This window comes from Heteronotia binoei, chromosome 10, assembly GCF_032191835.1.
Source record: "Heteronotia binoei isolate CCM8104 ecotype False Entrance Well chromosome 10, APGP_CSIRO_Hbin_v1, whole genome shotgun sequence".
NCBI lineage: Eukaryota > Metazoa > Chordata > Lepidosauria > Squamata > Gekkonidae > Heteronotia > Heteronotia binoei.
Window position 1 is genome coordinate 14,492,418 of NC_083232.1, and position 19,700 is coordinate 14,512,117.

General features: G+C 49.5%; 1 protein-coding gene across 1 annotated transcript in view; it reads left to right on the top strand.

The window, feature by feature from the left end:
- The window catches only part of LOC132578151 (sodium channel protein type 5 subunit alpha-like), a 431,998-nt gene that overhangs the window by 181,065 nt on the left and 231,233 nt on the right, over positions 1-19,700 (top strand). Inside the window, 3 exon segments of the mRNA XM_060248007.1 lie at positions 1,424-1,662; positions 6,091-6,264; positions 10,215-10,571. Coding sequence (XP_060103990.1) covers positions 1,424-1,662; positions 6,091-6,264; positions 10,215-10,571 — 770 coding nt within the window.

Sequence of the window (19,700 nt, forward strand, 5' to 3'; positions counted from 1 at the left end):
GGAGGCGGAATTCCATTCTAGCATGAACGGTTTCCTACAACTTGGAGAAGCTGAGCTGCTAGGCTTGCCAATCTCCAGGTCCCAGCAGGGGTTCTTCCGCTTTCCCAGGCTCCTCCCCACCCCCAGTCAGCTGGCCGGGGGGGGCGAAGCCCCTCCCCCAGGGGACCATGTGCCTTTCCCCCTCCAGAGGCTTCCAAAACGGGGGGGGGGGGGGGAGCAGGGAAATATCTGCTGAGCACTTCATTATTCCCTATGTGGAGATCGATTCTCATAAGGTATAATGGGGAATTGATCTGGAGGTTTCGAGGGCTCTGGGGGAGCTGTTTTTTTAGCTAGAGGCACCAAATTTTCAGTATAGTATCTAGTGCCTCTCCCCAAAGTACCCCCCCCCAAGTTTCAAAAAGATTGGACCAGGGGGTCCAATTCTATGAGCCCCAAAAGAAGGTGCCCCTATCCTTCATTATTTCCTATGGAAGGAAGACATTTTAAAAGGTGTGCTGTCCCTTTAAATGTGATGGCCAGAACTCCCTTGGAGTTCAATTATGCTTGTCACACCCTTGTTCCTGGCTCCGCCCCCAATGTCTCCTGGCTCCACCCCCAAAGTCCCCAGATATTTCTTGAATTGGACTTGGCAACCCTATGAGCTGGGGATTTCTCTGCCGTTATTGGTATTCAGTAGCTCAGGAAAACTAGAGGGATTGCCGGTCACTGCTGTTGTGGAGGGTTCCCTGCACTTTTCTTGATTATGTTGGGATTGTACATAATTGCCTCTCATACTGTACTCTCTGCATTTCATGGCCTTCTGACCCTATCACTTACTAATTATTATTTTTTTTGTAACTCACATATATCTACCTAATAAGGCTGCTAGGTCCCCCCAGAGAGCCAGTTTGGTGCAGTGGTTAAGTGCGTGGACTCTTATCTGGGAGAACCGGGCTTGATTCCCCCACTCCTCCACTTGCTGCTGCTGGAATGGGTAAGCCATAGCTCTGGCAGAGGTTGTCCTTCAAAGGGCAGCCTCTGTCAGAGCTCTCTCAGCCACAACTACCTCACAGGGTGTCTGTTGTGGGGGGGAGAAGGTAAAGGAGATTGTAAAGCGCTCTGAGTCTCTGGTTCAGAGAGAAGGGTTGGGGTATAAATCTGCAGTCTTCTTCTTCCACTTGCACCTGCTGGAATGGCCTTGGGTCAGCCATAGCTTTTGTAGGAATTGCCCTTGAAAGGGCAGCTGCTGTGAGAGCTCTCTCAGCCCCACCTACCTCACAGGGTGTCTGCTGTGGGGGGTGGGGAGAAGGTAAAGGAGATTGTGATCGCTCTGGGACTCTGAGATTCAGAGTATATGGCGGGATATAAATCCAATATCATCTTCTTCTTTCTTATCCTGGGCCTTCATCGGCTGGCCTGTCGTGTGCTTCCTCTTACTTAGAGCTTGAAGAATCTCAACAGAAGTGCCCCCCCTGCTGGAATCGCTTTGCTGTGAAGTTTCTCATATGGGACTGTTGCCCTCTTTGGCTGCTGGTCAAGCAAAAAGTCAAGTTTGTCATCATGGATCCCTTCAGCGACCTCACGATCACCCTTTGCATCGTGCTCAACACTCTCTTCATGGCCATGGATCACTACAAGATGACGAAGGATTTTGAGGAAGTCCTCAACATCGGGAACCTGGTAAGCGGATTGCCTTCGTTCCGTGCGTTCAGACAGGAGGGGAGGAGGCTGGTTTGGATGGGCCAGGGAGTCCGCCATTTCTTTCCAACCCCCGAAGCCAAGTGCTGCGAGCAGATCTCAAATCTTAGGTACGTTGGAGCAACCCACAGAGATTCTATGTAAGCTCTGCAGGGATTGGATAAGCATATGGAGCAGAGGTCCATCAGTGGCTATTAGCCACAGCGTATTGTAGGAACACTCTGTCTGGGGCACGGATGCTTGTATTCGTGGTGCTTGTGGGGGGCTCAGTGGGAGGGCTTCTAGTGTCTTTACCCCATTGATGGACCTCCTGGTGGCACTTAGGGGCCACTTTTTGGCCACTGTGTGACACAGAATGTTGGACTGGATGGACCATTGACCTGATCCAACATGGCTTCTATTAGGTTCTTATATGTGAGGCAGTGATGCTCTGTATTCTTGGTGCTTGGGAGGGGCAACCGTGGGAGGGCTTCTGGTGTCCTGGCCCCACTGGTGGACCTCCTGATGGCACCTGGGATTTTTTTGGCCACTGTATGGCACAGAGTGTTGGACTGGATGGGCCATCGGCCTGATCCAACATGGCTTCTCTTATGTTCTTATGAGGACCAAATGCTATGATTGGATCAGATCATTTCAAAAAAACCCTATAACGTTGTGGTCTCCATGGTGTTGTGGTAGTGGATTCCATGAGTAATTGATGCATTGCATGAAGAGGTTCTGAACCAATTAGCAACTGTGGCCTGGGGAAAAGGCCCAGAGTGCTGAGTTGGGTTACTAACTCCTGCTGAGTAGGGTTTCCAAAACACCTGGAGATTTTTTGGGGGGAGGCGGGGTGGATCCTGGAGAGGTTGGGGAGGGGAGGGACGTCTAAACGGTATCATGTCACACAGCCCACCCTCCAAAGTAACCTTTTTCTTCATATGAACAAATCCCAATTATCTAGAGGTCAGTTATAATTCCAGGAGGTATCTAAGACAGTGGCTCCCAACCTTTTTGGCACCAGGGACCGGTTACGTGGGAGTGGTGAGTGCTGGGGTTTTTGCCACCCCAGGCTGCTCCCTGCCCCAGCCCTGCCCCCCATGGGGGGGTCTTTAAACGAGAAGTAGGCAAAGCTTGCTGCTGTGCTGCTCCTTCCACCTGCCTGGGAGCCGGATGTACGAAAGAGGTGGTGCTTCAGAGCGAGGCTGCACTGCCTCTTTCATCCACCCGGGTCCTGGGTGGGCAGAAGGGGTGGTGGGGCCGCTCTGCCTTGTTCTGAAGCTGCCTTCCCTGAAAGGGGTGGCGCAGGGCCTCTGCCTCACTCTGCGGCCCGGTTGCTAATAGGCCATGAACCGGTACTGATCCACAGCTCAGGGGTTGGGAACCCCCTGCTCTAGGAGGTTGGCAAGCCTAGGAGTCATTAGTATTAGGTAGCACTTCCGTGTATCCCTATTGTCCAGTGGCATGAGGAACATTAACATGAGCATTTGTATCCTGCCTATTTACAATGGAGCTCAGAGTAGCCATGGCATATACATGCAGTTTGGTATAGAGAGCCAGTTTGGTGTAGTGGTTAAGTGTGCAGACTCTTATCTGGGAGAACCGGGTTTGATTCCCCACTCCTCCACTTGCCCCTGCTGGAATGGCCTTGGGTCAGCCATAGCTCTAATAGAGAGTCAGTTTGGTGTAGTGGTTAAGTGCATGGACTCTTATCTGGGAGAACCGGGTTTGATTCCCCACTCCTCCACTTGCCCCTGCTGGAATGGCCTTGGGTCAGCCATAGCTCTAATAGAGAGTCAGTTTGGTGTAGTGGTTAAGTGCATGGACTCTTATCTGGGAGAACCGGGTTTGATTCCCCACTCCTCCACTTGCACCTGCTGGAACATCCTTGGGTCAACCATAGCTATCGCAGGAGTTGTCCTTGAAAGGGCAGCTACTGTGAGAGCCCTCTCAGCCCCACCCAACTGACAGGGTGTCTGTTGTGGGGGAGGAAGATAAAGGAGATTGCGAACTGCTCTGAGACTCTGAAATTCGGAGTGGAGGGCGGGATATAAATCCAATATCTTCTTCTTCATCACCATCCCTTCGTTCATCCATTTAAATCTCACAACAACCCTGTAAAGTAGGCTAAACTGAAAGAGAGGTGGTAGCCCAAAATCGCCCAGTGAGACTTATGGCAGAATGGGGATTTGAACCCAAGTCTTCCCAGCCCTAATCTGTTTTTGCAACCACTACACTGCCCTGGCTCTTAGCTGACCCACTGGATTTGTTCCACAATGCCCACGAAGGATTGTCGAATGTTCAAAGCACTATGGAAACCCCGACAGTTATGTTCCAGTTCTTATGGATATATTTGTAATGCAGCACCCTTCTATGTGCTGTGAGCATTTGTTTGTTTTATCGGAGGAGACGAAAACAGATCCCCAAGAGGCAGCGTATTCCCAGATGTTAATCTTTGTTTACAGCTAGAACGAAATAGCCTTTGAAAATGATGATCGAGCAGATGCGGCGTTTGGTCTGCCGGCTCTGCGGGCTGTTTGAAAAATGCTTCAGCAGCAGTTCGGGGGCCTGCCCCCAACAGAGAGCCCTGCCGAATCTCAGCTCCCGGGCTGTCATTCAGAGGAGGTCAGGGCGTTACTTCAGCTGGTAGTGGAGGATAAGACTCGTAAGAAGGGGTTTAAATTGCAGATGGGGAGATAGCGGTAGGCTAGAAGGAGACGCTTTGGAACCATAAGGGCAGTTCAACGGTGGAATTGGCTGTCCTGTGAGGTCGCCAACTCTGCATTGGGAATTTCACCTCTAGCGTCACAATACGAATACCCACGGTCATCCCTCTTCATCGTGGCCCCGTTCCGAAAACCAACAAAATAGAACCGGAGTCATATCCCATTATTCCTAGCTGGAGTATTCTGGTGACCAGCCTGCTTTGAATACTCTAATTTTTTTTCAAAGTAAACGCTTCGGACCCCCAGAACACTCAGTTAAGAGCATTAAGGGAGCGCCGAGAGGCAGGGGCTGGGACAGGCGGTAGCTCACCTCAGGGCGGACCGCCAACTCGATCCCGGGATCTAACTACGAGCTTTTTAACTGCAGCAACTTTAATATCCGCTATTGGAGCTGGAATTACCGTGGCTGCTGGCCCCAGACTTGCCCTCCAATGGATCCTTGTGAAAGGATTTAAAGTGTGCTCATTCATAGCGGCCCCTTGGCGCAGAGTGGTAAAGCAGCAGGACTGCAGGACTGTGGTCTAAACTCTCTGCTCACGACCTGGGTTCTATCCCAGCGAAAGCTGGTTCAGGTAGCCGGCCCAAGGTTGACTCAGTCTTCCCTCCTTCTGAGGTCGGTAAAATGAGTCCCCAGTTTGCTGGGGGGAAAGCGTAGATGACTGGGGAAGGCAATGACAAACCACCTCGTAAAAAGTCTGCTGTGAAAATGTTGTGAAAGCAACGTCACCCCAGAGTCGGAAACGACTGGTGCTTGCACAGGGGACCTTTCCTTTAGAGCCCCGTGACGCAGAGTGGTAAAGCTGCAGTACTGCATTCCTAAGCTCTGCTCACGACCTGAGTTCGACCTGAGTTCGATCCCAGTGGAAGCTGGGTTCAGGTAGCCGGCTCGAGGTTGACTCAGCCTTCCATACTTCTGAGGTCGGTAAAATGGGTACCCAGCTTGATGGGGGGAAAGCGTAGATGGCTGGGGAAGGCAATGGCAAACCACCCCGTAAAAAGTCTGCCGTGAAAACGTTGTGAAAGCAACGTCACCCCAGAGTCGGAAATGACTGGTGCTTGCACAAGGGACCTTTCCTTTTCCATTCCAATTACAGGGCCTTGAAAGAGTCCTGTACTGTTATTTTTCATCACTACCTCCCCAGGTCGGGAGTGGGTAATTGGGAGACTTTGAGGAGCCAGAGAAGAGTGGAGTTTGGGGAGAGGAGGAACTACAGTGGGGCACAATGCCATAGAGCCCACTGTCCAAAGTAGCCATTTTCTTCAGGGGATCTAACCTCTGCTGCCTGGAGATCTGTTGTAATCCCAGAAGATCTCCAGCCACCACTTGGAAGCTGGCAACCCTGTATGTCTCTGGGGATGTCTAGGTTCTCTCCCTCTATGGAGGTGTTTAAGCAGAGGTGGTCAGGGATGCTTTAGGTCATCTTGCATGGTGCAGGGGGTTGGAATAGATGCTCTTTAGGCCACTTCCAACTTTGATTTGATTCTGTGAGTCTACGATCGAGTGAAGCTGACGCATTTCTGAATGTTTGCCGCATGCCCCTTCAAACCGTCTAGCAAATGAAATGGGCCAAAGAATGCTGTGATAAGGAAAGCCTGGAGAAGAATGCAGAGTTTCGTTTCCTCCGGCTGAGTTTTCCTAGTTGTAAGAAGCCATCCATGAGATGAGATCTCGCTTGCAGGTTAATGTTCTGTTCCCCTTCCTCAGGTCTTCACCGGAATCTTTACTGCTGAAATGATCTTCAAAGTCATCGCCCTGGATCCCTATTACTATTTTCAGCAAGGATGGAATATCTTTGACAGTATAATTGTCACACTCAGCTTGATGGAACTAAGTCTCTCCAGCATGGGAAACGTCTCCGTGTTGCGCTCCTTCAGACTGGTAAACCAACCTTCCTTCCTTCCTTCCTTCCTTCCTTCCTTCCTTCCTTCCTTCCTTCCTTCCTTCCTTCCTTCCTTCCTTCCTTCCTTCCTTCCTTCCTTCCTTCCTTCCTTCCTTCCTTCCTTCCCCCCTCCCTCCCTCCCTCCCTCTCTCCCTTCCTCTGATTCTCCTCTCAAAACAGTCCATTTGGTTTTGTCTATTTTAAAGCTAGTTGTACCCCAGAAAGAGAATATTCCTTCCTTCCTTCCTTCCTTCCTTCCTTCCTTCCTTCCTTCCTTCCTTCCTTCCTTCCTTCCTTCCTTCCTTCCTTCCTTCCTTCCTTCCCTCCTTCCCTCCCTCCTTCCCTCCCTCCTTCCTTCCTTCCTTCCTTCCTTCCTTCCTTCCTTCCCTCCCTCCTTCCCTCCTTCCTTCCTTCCTTCCCTCCTTCCTTCCCTCCTTCCTTCCCTCCTTCCTTCCTTCCTTCCTTCCTTCCTTCCTTCCTTCCTTCCTTCCTTCCTTCCTTCCTTCCTTCCTTCCTTCCTTCCTTCCTCCCTCCCTCCCTCCCTCCCTCCTTCTCTCCCTTCCTCTGATTCTCCTCTCAAAACAGTCCATTTGGTTTTGTCTATTTTAAAGCTAGTTGTACCCCAGAAAGAGAATATTCCTCCTTCCTTCCTTCCTTCCTTCCTTCCTTCCTTCCTTCCTTCCTTCCTTCCTTCCTTCCTTCCTTCCTTCCTTCCTTCCTTCCTTCCTTCCTTCCTTCCTTCCTTCCTTCCTTCCTTCCTTCCTTCCTTCCTTCCCTCCCTCCCTCCTTCCTTCCCTCCTTCCTTCCTTCCTTCCTTCCTTCCTTCCTTCCTTCCTTCCTTCCTTCCTTCCTTCCTGTTTGGTGTAGTGGTTAAGTGTGCAGACTCTTTTCTGGGAGAACCGAGTTTGATTCCCCACTCCACCACCAGCTGCTGCTGGAATGGCCTTGGGTGAGCTATAGCTCTCGCAGAGCTATCCTTGAAAGGGCAGCTTCTGTGAGAGCTCTCAGCACCACCCACCTCACAGGGTGTCTGTTGTGGGAGAGGAAGGTAAAGGGGATTGTAAGCCACTCTAAGACTGATTCAGAGAGAAGGGTGGAATATAAATCCAATATCAGCTTCTCCTTCCTCCCACCCCCCATCACTCCATTGGGTCATGTCCATTTTAAGCCGGTTGCTCCACTTGGAAAGAGAAGACGCATTCGTGCATGGGCGCTTGACCCCGGAATGCTGCAGCATCAAGCTGCATTGGTCAAGCACCAGACAGAACCTTCTTATCACCAGACATCCCCTCAAGCGCTGCAGACACTCGCCTTGTTATTTCAATTTCTTGCATTCGTAAATTGAGTGGAGGAAAAATGGAGTGCCGTAAATTGAGTGGAGCCACATTTGACTCCATTTAATTTAAAATGTCATGTTTCCTTTTTTCTATATGTAGAACGCTCAGCAGTAGCAAATTAGAGATTAGAAAGCCACCAGCCAGGGCTGAGCTGAAATAGCTTACCTCGTTCTGTCATGATGCATGTAGAGGGGAAATGCTTCTGGTATTTTCGGTAGCGCTTGGAATGTCTTTGTTTCTTTGACATGCTCATCGCCGTAATTGGGACTAGCTCAGTGGTAGAGCAGCATGCTTTGCAGGCAGAATTCTAAGTTCAGCCTTGGGCATCTCCGGTTGAAAAAGTCCTTGTTTTGCAGAACTGTATAGAGAGCCCTTATAAGAGTCCCGTGGCGCAGAGTGGTAAAGCTGCAGTACTGCAGTCGAAGCTCTCTGCTCACGACCTGAGTTTGATCCCAGTGGAAGCTGGGTTCAGGTAGTCGGCTCAAGGTTGACTCAGCCTTCCATCCTTCCTAGGTAGGTAAAATGAGGACCCAGCTTGCAAACCACCCCGTAAAAAGTCTGCCATGAAAACGTGAAAGCAACGTCACCCCAGAGTCGAAAACGACTGGTGCTTGCACTTTACCTTTTACCTTATAGAGAGCCCTGGCCTGGATAGCCCCGCCTAGCCCAATCTCATCAGATCTCAGAAGCTAAGTAGAGTTGGTTCTGGTCAGCATTTGGATGGGAGACCATCAAGGGTCACTATGCAGAGGCAGGCAACGGCAAATGATCTCTGGATGCCTTTTGCCTTGGAAACCCTACGGCAGGGGGGGTCAAACTCATTAGTCATGAGGGCCGAATCTGACGTAAATGAGATCTTGCTGGGCTGGGCAATGTGTGTCATGAAATGGAATGCCGGGTACTGGACACAAACACAATTAAATATCTTTTTTAGAAAAAGCAACAACCTTAAAATTAAAAAAAAAATGCTTAAAACATCAGCACTCTTGCGATATTTTGTTTATTTAACAGTCTCTGATAACTGACACCTCCTGTTCTGGATTATTGCGTCCAAAACTGGAGACAGTGTCTGTGCTGTAGCAATCTCGAGTATGCTGTTCAGGTGTGTATCTATAAGTTGCAAACCTACTTTGGATTTGCTTACAGGCCTGATAGGACCCCTCTGGGGGGCCTGATCCAGCCCTGGACCTCATGTTTGACCCCCCCCCCAGCCCTATGGGGTCCCCATAAGCCAGCCACAACTTGATGCCCCACCCCACCAAAAAGGAGAACTAACTCTATGAGAATGAGCTGGCTGAGTCAATGGTCCTGGTCAAGCAGCTTCCTATACCCACCAGTATTGTCTACTCAGACTGGCAGCAGCTGTCCAAGGGCTGAGGAAGAGGTCTTCCACATCACCTATTGTCAGATCTTTTAACTGGGGGGATACCAGGGATTGAACCAGGGACCTTCTGCACACCAAGCAGATGCTCTACCACTGAGCCACAGCCCCTCCCATAAAACAATAAAGCCCCTCCCATAAATAATAAAAGCAGTAAAAATCCTAGCAAAAAAGTAATTTTTCACTTTCGCTGGTTCTACCTTCCCAGTGTCTGCCTGGAAAACCAGTTCGTTGAGTCACATTTTCGAGAGGCGGCAGCATTAGGGAGAAAGCAGGCGCATTTGTTCCCACAAGCCCCATCCCACTCACAAGATAGGAAATGTTGGCCAAAGCGAATGTTCAGCGAGGCAAATGCTAATTCACTGGGCTGTTCAACAGATCACCAAAGAAATCCAGGGTTTGCTACGCAGAGGCAGGCAATGGCAAATGGCTGATATTATATTGCCCCTTATGGATCTATGGTGTGTCCTTGTTTGGGATGCTGTGTACATTTCAGGTCACCGTATCTCAAAAAGGACACTGCAGAGCTGTGCAGGGCTTTTTCTTTTTTGTAGCAGGAACTCCTTTGCATATTAGGCCACACCTTCCTTACGTAGCCAATCCTCCAAGAGTTTACAGAGCACTTATTACAGGGCCTACTGCAAGCTCTCGGAGGATTGGCTACATCAGGGGTGTGTGGCCTAATATGCAAAGGAGGTCCTGCTACAAAAAAAGCCCTACAGCGGAGGGCAACCAAAATGACGAGGGGGTTGGAGCACCTTCCCTAGGAGGAAAGGCTGAAGAGTTTGGGGCTTTTCAGTTGAGAAGAGGTATGACTGGGGGTGGGGAGTGGGGTGGGGCTGCATGATAGGAAAGGAAAGGTCCCCTGTGCAAGCACCAGTCATTTCCGACTCTGGGGTGATGTTGCTTTCACAATGTTTTCACGGCAGACTTTTTACAGAATGGTTTGCCATTGCCATTGCTATTGCCTTCCCCAGTCATCTACACTTTCCCCCCAGCAAGCTGGGGACTCATTTTACCGACCTCAGGAGGATGGAAGGCTGAGTCAACCTCGAGCCGGCCACCTGAATCCAGCTTCCGCCGGAATCAAACTCAGGTCATGAGCAGAGAGTTCAGACCACAGTACTGTAGTACTGCTGCTTTACCACTCTGCGCCACTCTCCGTGTCTGGCAGCAGAATCGTTTTGAGCTCTCCGTTTGTTCATGATGTGTCCTTCCCCCCTCCACACAGCTGAGAGTCTTCAAGCTAGCCAAGTCCTGGCCGACATTGAACACCCTCATCAAAATCATTGGCAACTCCGTCGGCGCCCTGGGGAACCTCACGCTCGTCTTGGCCATCATCGTCTTCATCTTTGCTGTGGTGGGGATGCAGCTCTTCGGAGACCTGTATTTTTTGAACCGCCACAAGATCAGCACCACGGAACGGATGCCCCGTTGGCACATGAACGACTTCTTCCATTCCTTCCTCATTATCTTCCGCATTCTGTGTGGGGAATGGATCGAGACCATGTGGGACTGCATGAAAGTGGCTCAGCAACCCCTCTGCTTCCTGGTCTTCTTGCTGGTCATGGTGATCGGGAACCTGGTGGTGAGTGCTTCAGGAACTTTGAACCGTTTGGGGCTTTCTTTCACCTCCTCAGTAATTAGCCGCTGGGGATGCTGGGAATTGAACTGAGAACCTTCTGAGGTGAGGCTCACTTTTGGGATTCCTTCTCCTGTGAAGCTCACCTGGATCCTACCTTCTCCTCTTTTAGGTGCCAGGGAGAAGCCATCCTTTTATGGTCTGCTTCTGGTTTGATGATTATTTTATCTATATAATTTTTGGGGCGGTGCAGTGTGTTTTTTATGCTGTTGTTACGAACTAGCTCGCTTTAATGTTGCCGGCCTGTTCTTTAACGGATGGGTTTGAATGGCTTTGCTTTTAGTAGTTGTGTTTTGATGGGTTTGTTTTATTATCTACAGCAGTGGCCCCCAACCTTTTTGGCACCAGGGACCAGTTTTGTGGAAGACAGTTTTCCACGGGTCGGTTGTGGGGGGGGGGGCAGCAGTGGGGGTTTTGTTCCACAGGCTGCTCCCACCCGTGCCCCATCCTTGCCCCCCATGAGGGTCTTTAAAAGGGGGGGGGAGACTTGGGCTGCTTCTGTCACCTCCCCGCTAGGTGGCCAGGTGGCAGAAGACCAATCTGCGTCCCCCTCCCATTTAAAGACTGCCACCAATCAGTGATCAGCGGGGGCCTATAAATGAGGGGCGGGCTAAGGTCACAGCAGTGCTGCCTCTTCTGCCAGCCCAGGACCTGGGTGAACAAAAGAGGTGGTGTGGCCTCTCTCCGCAGCCTAGTTGCTAGCAGGCCACGGACCAGTACCGGGCCGTGGACCAGTGGTTGGGAACCCCTGATCTAGAGGGCAAGCCATCTCCAGGAAGTCTCCAAAGAGGCAGCGTATAAATATTCTTTTAAAAATAATAATAATAATTCATAGCATTTCTATTAAAAATACGTCACGGTTCTCCAGTTGAGAGAGCCATTGCCAGTCAGAACGGACAATTGGGACCTTGACGCACCAACGCTCTGCCTCAGTACAAGTCATGGTCAGTACAAGTTCTCCCATAGATGGTTTGTAGCCCTGCCTTTGTGCCTTCACTCAGTCACACGGGAGCTACTTAGCCTTTGCACTGTTCCCCGAGTTTGTTGCGTGTGCAGGACCAATGCAACTGTGCGGACAGGATTTGATACATATGAAGCTGCCTTATACTGAATCAGACCCTTGGTCCATCAAAGTCAGTATTGTCTTCTCAGACTGGCAGCGGCTCTCCAGGGTCTCAAGCTGAGGTTTTTCACACCTATTTGCCTGGACCCTTTTTTGGAGATGCCAGGGATTGAACCTGGGACCTTCTGCTTACCAAGCAGATGCTCTACCACTGAGCCACCGTCCCTCCCCAGGATTGTTGCCTGCTTCTCCCCCCCCCCCCCCCCGCTGTCCCTACCTGTGTTCCCTCTAAGCTGGGTTAGTGTGAACCGGCTCACAGGTTTTTTAGCCTTCAGATCACACGTTTTTGCTGTAGCTCAGGAAAAATGGCCCCAGAGGATGCTAATTGATGCAGCAGCTCACCACTTCAATGCCGGCAGTTCACAAAGTGGATTTTTTTTTTTTGCTCACAAGACCCCACAGATTAGAGGGGGCATTGGTCCCTACCTGCATTCATACGGATGTTGTGAACGTGTGAGGTAGCACGGTGAGTAAACAGGTGTAACGGAGTCTTAGCATATGCAGGGACCAACAATCCACACTCTTCAGCTAGGCTTCGAAAGTGTTTCTCCCTTGAGCTCTATGAACTAATTATGCTTTTGTGAAGCCTTCCTATTATCTCGCAAGCTCTCAATGCGGCACTTTCAGATCAGGGTAGTTCTTCCGAGCCTGGGTTTACGACGTGTGCGATCGTCTAGGTGTTAACATTCATAGCTGGAAAAGCATGCGAGCGATTCCTGAGCCTCTGGCATAAAGTCGTCCTTCCTGAAAAGTGTGTTGGCAGACGGCAAGGCTGCCAGTTGCCAGTTAGCCAGTTGCCGGGCACTGGATTTGGGGTCCGTGTCACTCTCTTTAGCACCATTATAACGTGCCGCTCTCCTTGCATTGGATTTTGGAGTGTCATTGACGGTGCCGTGAAGGGCCTGATGGAATTGGAGAATGGCCAGAATGCAGCTCCCACGCGGAGAAATGGCTTTTGGGACCATCCGACGCGTATAATTATGTTTACAGCACTTTTTTGGGGGTGAAACAGTGCAGCGTGTTTCAGATGGAAATGAAGGCCGCGGAGGTTAATACAGCAAAGCGCGTGTTGGCAAGTTATTAAGAAACTATAGAGTGGCTCGTTAACAGCAATTTCTCCATCAGGAGTCCTGGTGGCTGCCAATGAAATGTAATTGTAGCCCGCGTTGCATCATGTGAGCCGACGCTGAGGAGACGAGTAATACCACCTGTCTCTCAGAGGAGAGTTTTGTGGCACGGTTTTCAAAATGGCTGATGTGCTCGCTCAGTGAGCCAACTTTAGCTAGGGAGAGAGGGAGGAGGGAGAGCAGGAGGGGGCCCTGGAAGCCGTGACCTCCAGGAGGCAGTGCTGAAATATTGACTGTGAGATCCAGAGCCTGTGTGAGCGCAGCGGTTGCTTTTATTTCCCAGCAGGGATTATGAGTGGGGTCATTTGAGTCATTTGTCATGGGGAGGATATGGGGTTTTCCATGCTGCCGCTCAGGAAAAAAGCTGACAGGGATGGTCTGGTGTTCAGGTAGGGTTGCCAGGTTCGACTCAGGAAGTATCTGGGGACTTTGGGGGTGGAGCCAGCAGCAAGGTTGCGACAAGTATGATTGAACTTTGAAGGGAGTTCTGGCCATCACATTTAAAGGGACTGCACACCTTTTAAATCAGGGGCGTCAAACATGCGGCCCGGGGGTTGAATCAGACCTGCGGAGGGCTCCTTTCAGACCCCCGAACAACCGGCTCTTGTCTGCTTCCTTCTCCCTCTCTCTTGCTTCCTTTTGCATCTCAGCTTGCTTTGCCAGGCTTGCTCAATCGCACAGGAGCTGCAGAGCAAAACCTCCGTTTTCTCCATCGGTTGAGGCTCCTCCCCCTCCTGGTCCCCTGGGGAGGGAGGGAAAGAGCCCGAGCTTCCTTTGCCAAGTTCCCTAGATCCCATGGGAGAAATACAAAGGAAGCACTATTAAAACCAACAAATGCTAATGTTTTATGCATGTTTTATTTTAAGATTTATTTATTTTTTTTAAAAAAAAATCTTTAGTCATGTTTGTCTGTGTCCTTTAAAAAAAGTTTCTATCTCTGCTACCTAATCTTAAACAGGTACACACATGGCCTGGCCCAACATGGCCCAGCCCAATAAGGTCTCATTTATGTCAGATCTGGCCCTCATAACAAATGAGTTCCACACCCCTGTTTTAACTGCCTTCCCTCCATTGGAAATAATGGAGGATGGGGTGCCTTCTTCGGAGGCTGCTGACCTCCGTTTATTACAGCTGTTCTCCAGACGATAGGAATCAGTTATCCCGGAGCAAATGGCTGCTTTGGAAGGTGGACTCTATGGCAGGGGTGGCCAACGGTAGCTGTCCAGATGTTTTTTTTTTGGCCTACAACTCCGATCAGCCCCAGCCAGCATAGCTAATGGCTGGGGCTGATAGGAGCTGTAGGCAAAAAACATCTGGACAGCTACCGTTGGCCACCCCTGCCCTATGGCATTATATCCAGCTGAGGTCCCTCCCCTCCCCAACCCCCAGGCTCCACCCCCCCAAAAAATCTCTAGATATTTCCCAACCTAGTCTTGGCCACTCTAGTTATTTATTCTAGTTGATTAGTATCCCACCCTTTCCCCCCCGTGGGGATGCAAAGTGGTTTACATCATTCTCCTCTCCTCTACTTTTATCCTCATAATAACCCTGCGGGGTAGGTTAGGCTGAGAGAGTGTGACCCAGTGAGTTTCCATGGCATGAGTGGAGATTAGAACCTGGAGCTTCCGAATACCAGTCCGACAACCACTACACCAACACTGCCTCTACAACGTTTACTGAACGGTTAAGGTTAGCGGTCTGGTTTAAAGGAAACCACTTTGCAGCTGGCTTTTTAGAAGTTTTATCCCCCCCCCCAAACAGAACGAAATTGGAGTCCAGTGGCGCTTCTAAGACCAGTGAAGTTTTATCCAAGCGCAGGGCTTCTTTTGTAGCAGGAACTCCTTTGCATATTAGGCCACACCCCACTGATATAGCCAATCCTCCTGGAGCTTACAGTAGGCCCTGCAATAGGAGCTCTGTAAGCTCTTGGAGGATTGGCGACATCAGGGGGTGTGGCCTAATAGGCAAAGGAGTTCCTGCTACAAAAAAGCCCTGATCCGAGGTATGCGCTTTCGCGTGCACGCACGCTTCCAAACAGTTTGTTGTCATCTGTGAACCTTGCCAACAACTTAGGAGTCATGTGATCAAAGATGCTATTATGGCAGCGGTGGCCAACGGTAGCTCTCCAGATGTTTTTTGCCTACAACTCCCATCAGCACCAGCCAGCATGGCCATGCTGGCTGGGGCTGATGGGAGTTGTAGGCAAAAAACATCAGGAGAGCTACCGTTGGCCACCCCTGTATTATGGGATTCCATGTGGTCCTTCAAATCTGCCCGCTGTGGCAAAGTTCCAAAGGCAAATTCTCACGGTCTCAACGGCTCCCAGGCCCTCTTTGCCAGCCAGAGTAGTCTTTCCATTTGGAAGTGCGCTTCCATGCCTCCTCCAATAAGGGAGTTGTCCAAAAAATGAAGCATTTTGCTGGCCTTCGGAAGGGAAATGCTGCTGAGTTGCCTGGGAAATTCCTGGAGATTTGGGAGTGGAGACTGTGGAGGGTGGGGATTGGGGACCGGAGGGAGCTCAGGGAGGATATGATGTCATAGACTCCAGCCTCCAAGGCTGCCATTTCCTCCAAGGGAATGGATACTGGATAGTTTTAATGTTAAGATTTTAAGGTTTTTAGGTTTTTTAAATATTTTGACTTTTAAATGTATTAACTTTGTACCTTGTTTATTGTTTTGTCGTTGTTGTGAGCCGCCCTGAGCCACTTTGTGGGAGGGGCGGGATATAAATTATAGAATAAATAAATAAATAAATAAATAAATAAAATAAATTTATGTCACCTGGAGATCAGCTGTAGTTCTAAGGAGTCTCCAGCCTCCACTTGAGGGTTGGTGACTCTACATGCCCCAGGCGACTCTAAATGCCACTGAAGAGCCTCAACTGGGGGCACCCCCTGGAAGATGCCATTTGAACCTGAAGGTAGCCCAAGCTACTTCAGATTAAGGTTGTCAACCACCAGGTGAAGCCTGGAGATCTCCCAGAATTACAACTGATTTCCAGAAAACAGAGAAGAGTTCCTTTGGAGGAAATGGCTGCTTTGGAGGGTGAACAACATGCCATTATACCACGCTGAGGTTCCTCCTCAGCATCCAGCCTCAAATATCCAGGAATTTCTTAACCAGGAGTTGGCAACCATACTTCAAGACCTTCATCTGGATATTCTTTCTCCTAGAGAGCCAGTTTGGTGTCGTGGTTAAGTGTGCGGACTCTTATCAGGGAGAACTGGGTTTGATTCCCCACTCCTCCACTTGCACCTGCTGGGATGGCCTTGGGTCAGCCACAGCTCTGGCTGAGGTTGTCCTTGAAAGGGCAGCTGCTGTGAGAGCCCTCCAGCCCCACCCACCTCACAGGGTGTCTGTTGTGGGTAGGAAGGTAAAGGAGATTGTGAGCCGCTCTAAGACTTTTCGGAGTGGAGGGCAGGATATAAATCCAATATCTTCATCTACCTCTCAGGGTGTCTGTTGTGGGGGAGGAAGGTAAAGGAGATTGTGAGCCGCTCTGAAACTCTTCGAAGTGCAGGGCGGGATATAAATCCAATATCTTTATCTACCTCACAGGGTGTCTATTGTGGGGGAGGAAGGGAAAGGAGATTGTGAGCCGCTCTGAGACTCTTCAGAGTGGAGGGCAGGATATAAATCCCATATTTTCTTCTTCGAAAACAACCAAGAGTCCTGGTAGGGATGCCAGCCTCCAGGTGGGACCTGGGGGATCAACAGGAATCACAGCTCATTTCCAGACTACAGAGATAATTTTCCCTCAGGAAAGCAGAGACTTTGGAGAGTGGACCCTGTGGCGCTGTACCCCGCCCCAGTCCCCCCCAGGCTCCATCTCAAATCTCCAGGAGTTTCCCAACTTGAATCTGGCAACCCTCGCCCCCCCATCCCCTGTCAGTGGCCAGAGGGAACTGGCAACATTAGCCCTGGCAACTCCATTTGTGGAGATGGCACCAGAGGAGCAGAGAGAGGCCCACCGATTTATCTTTGTGGACCTGTTATGATTTGGGGAAATGTGTTTTAGTCGTGCACTGCGGCTAGGGTTGCCAACTTCCACGCGGCACCTGGAGATCTCTCACTATTGCAGTTGATCGAAATCCGTTCCCCTGGAGCAAATGGCTGCTTTGGAGGGTGGACTCTGTGGCTCTATACCCCTTCGAGGTCCTTCTCTTCCCCAAACCTCCCCCTCCCCAAACCCTGCTCTTCCACCCAAATCCCCTGGTATTTCCCAACCCAAAACTGGCAGCGCGTGGGTGGAAGATTATCTGTCATAGGTCAGCTGTGAGATAAAAAACGGTGAAATTGCTGAGTGGGTGGACGAGAAGGGAAGCGTCCAGGTGCATCTGGGAGCTGCGAATCTTTTCTGAGCAACTAAACAGTTTCCAGTTGCAATTTTTGATATTGCATGCCTTTCTCATATCTCATCTAAAGACGCAGGGCACGCCTGCTGCAAGGCCTTGCGGTTTCCATCCAAGACGGTGTTTACATTTCGGTATCGTTTTTTTTTTGCCTCCTAGAAAGGTAATGTTATGCACAAAGCCAAAAATAATAATCTAAGCATTTTAAAAATATTTAGATAATAATTTTCTTTGAATTTTCTGGCAGGGAGACGTGGATTTGTACTCATTGTTGAATCTCAGTTGCTTGACATCCTAAAGCAGATGCTGGTGTTTTTTTTTTTAAATCGACAGTATCCACTGACTCCTAAATATTTAACAGACAAAGTAATTAGAGTGTATTTATTCTAGAGATCAAGCTCACACACTTTTAAAATACGCACAGTTAGCTGTGTGAGGGATTAGCAGCTGAGAACAGATATTTTTTCTACTGCCAGAGAAATAAAGAATGTATACTCTACACAGTAGAACCCCCCCCCCCCAAAAAAAAATGTCTTTAAAGCTTGAAAAGTGATCAAACCTCAGTTGTTAAGGTTGCTAACTCATTCTTGGGAAATGTAAGGAAGGTTGAGGGTAGAGAAGCAAACAAGAAAGAAACCAGAACAAAGCAGTAGACAAGTACACCTTTAAGCCAGTTTGGTGTAGTGGTTAAGTGTGCGGACTCTTATCTGGGAGAACCGGGTTTGATTCCCCACTCCTCCACTTGCACCTGCTGGCATGGCCTTGGGTCAGCCAGAGCTCTGGCAGAGGTTGTCCTTGAAAGGGCAGCTGCTGTGAGAGCCCTCTCCAGCTCCACCCACCTCACAGGGTGTCTGTTGTGGGGGAGGAAGGGAAAGGAGATTGTGAGCTGCTCTGAGACTCTTCGGAGTGGAGGGCGGGATATAAATCCAATATCATCTTCTTCTTCTTCTAAGCCCAACAAAGTTTTATTCAGAATGCAAGCTTTCCTATGCTCTTAAGCAGACTTCATCAGACAAAACGGGAATGGCAAGCAGCAATTCTTAATATAAGTGGGCAGTGAGCTGGTACGTAGAATCATGGGAATGTTTTTAGCAGATTAAAAGAATCACAAATAGGGATGTGTGTTTGTTAGCGTTAGAACAAAGCGGGGCTGAAACAACACTGGAGGGTGATAAAAAACAGACTGCTGTTGTAGGTGCGAAGTGCCATAAATCTAGGTAACGTTCCGGCTTTGTTAGTTTAAATAGAGGGCATGGTTTCTCAAGAGGTTATAACATCCGTTATAGTTTGCCATTAGAAAAAAAGGAAGACATTAAAATACAGTGGAGGATGGGTCAGTATTTGCAATAAGACAAACAGCCAATATCCCCCATTTGAGTACGTCAGTACAAAAAAACAAAAAACAAAAACAAAAAACCCGCAAATATTCTGATACACTTTCTAAAAGAGAAATAGTATAAGTTAGCCATTAGAAAAACAGGGCGCATTAAAGCAGGGCTGGGGAACCTTTTTTCTGCCAAGGGCCATATGGAATTTTATAATATCATTCACGGGCCATAAAAAAATTATCAACTTAAAAAACAGTGCTTTGCCAAGGAAGAATGATTCAAACCAGCAAAATTTGAAGTCATGTGGAGAGAGCCTAATCTGGCGCGCACACTAGGGTTGCCAAGTCCAATTCAAGAAATATCTGGGGACTTTGAGGGTGGAGCCTGGAGACATTAGGGGTGGAGCCAAGATCAAGGGTGTGACAAGCATAATTGAACTCCAAAGGGAGTTCTGGCCATCACATTTAAAGGGACGGCACGCCTTTTCAATTGCTTCCTTCCATAGGAAATAATGAAGGATATGGGCACCTTCTTTTGTGGCTCATAGAATTGGACCCCCTGGTCCAAACTTTTTGAAACTTGGGGGGTATTTTGGGGAGAGGCACTAAATGCTATACTGAAAATTTGGTGCATCTACCTCAAAAAACAGCCCCCCCAGAGCCCCAGATACCCACGGATCAATTCTCCATGATTTTCTATGGGAATAAATCTCCATAGGGAATAACAGAGTTCCCAGCAGACATTTCCCTCCCCTCCCCCCACTTTCTGACGATCCTGGAGCGGGGGGAGGGCCTCCAAACCGGGGGATCCCCTGCCCCCACCTGGGGATTGGCAACCCTAGCGCACACACACACACACTTGGCTAAGCTTCCCAAACCTCCTGCTCTGGCGGGAGACTTCTGGGTTCACAGCCTCATCTCCCGCTCTTCAAAACTCTGGAAGCGGGGGTGGGGGGTGGAGGGGGGGAGAACATACCTTTAGGCTTCATGTTGTAGATCTCCTGAGCCGTTTGCAAAATGTCTGCCCCTTTAAGGCTGGGCAGGAAGCAGGAAGCAGAAAGGGCTTCTGAGAACGGCCCCTCCCTTTCTTTGCTTTCGTTTTCACAGGAAGTAGAGTTGTCTGGAGGAAGATCTGGTAAGTGTGTG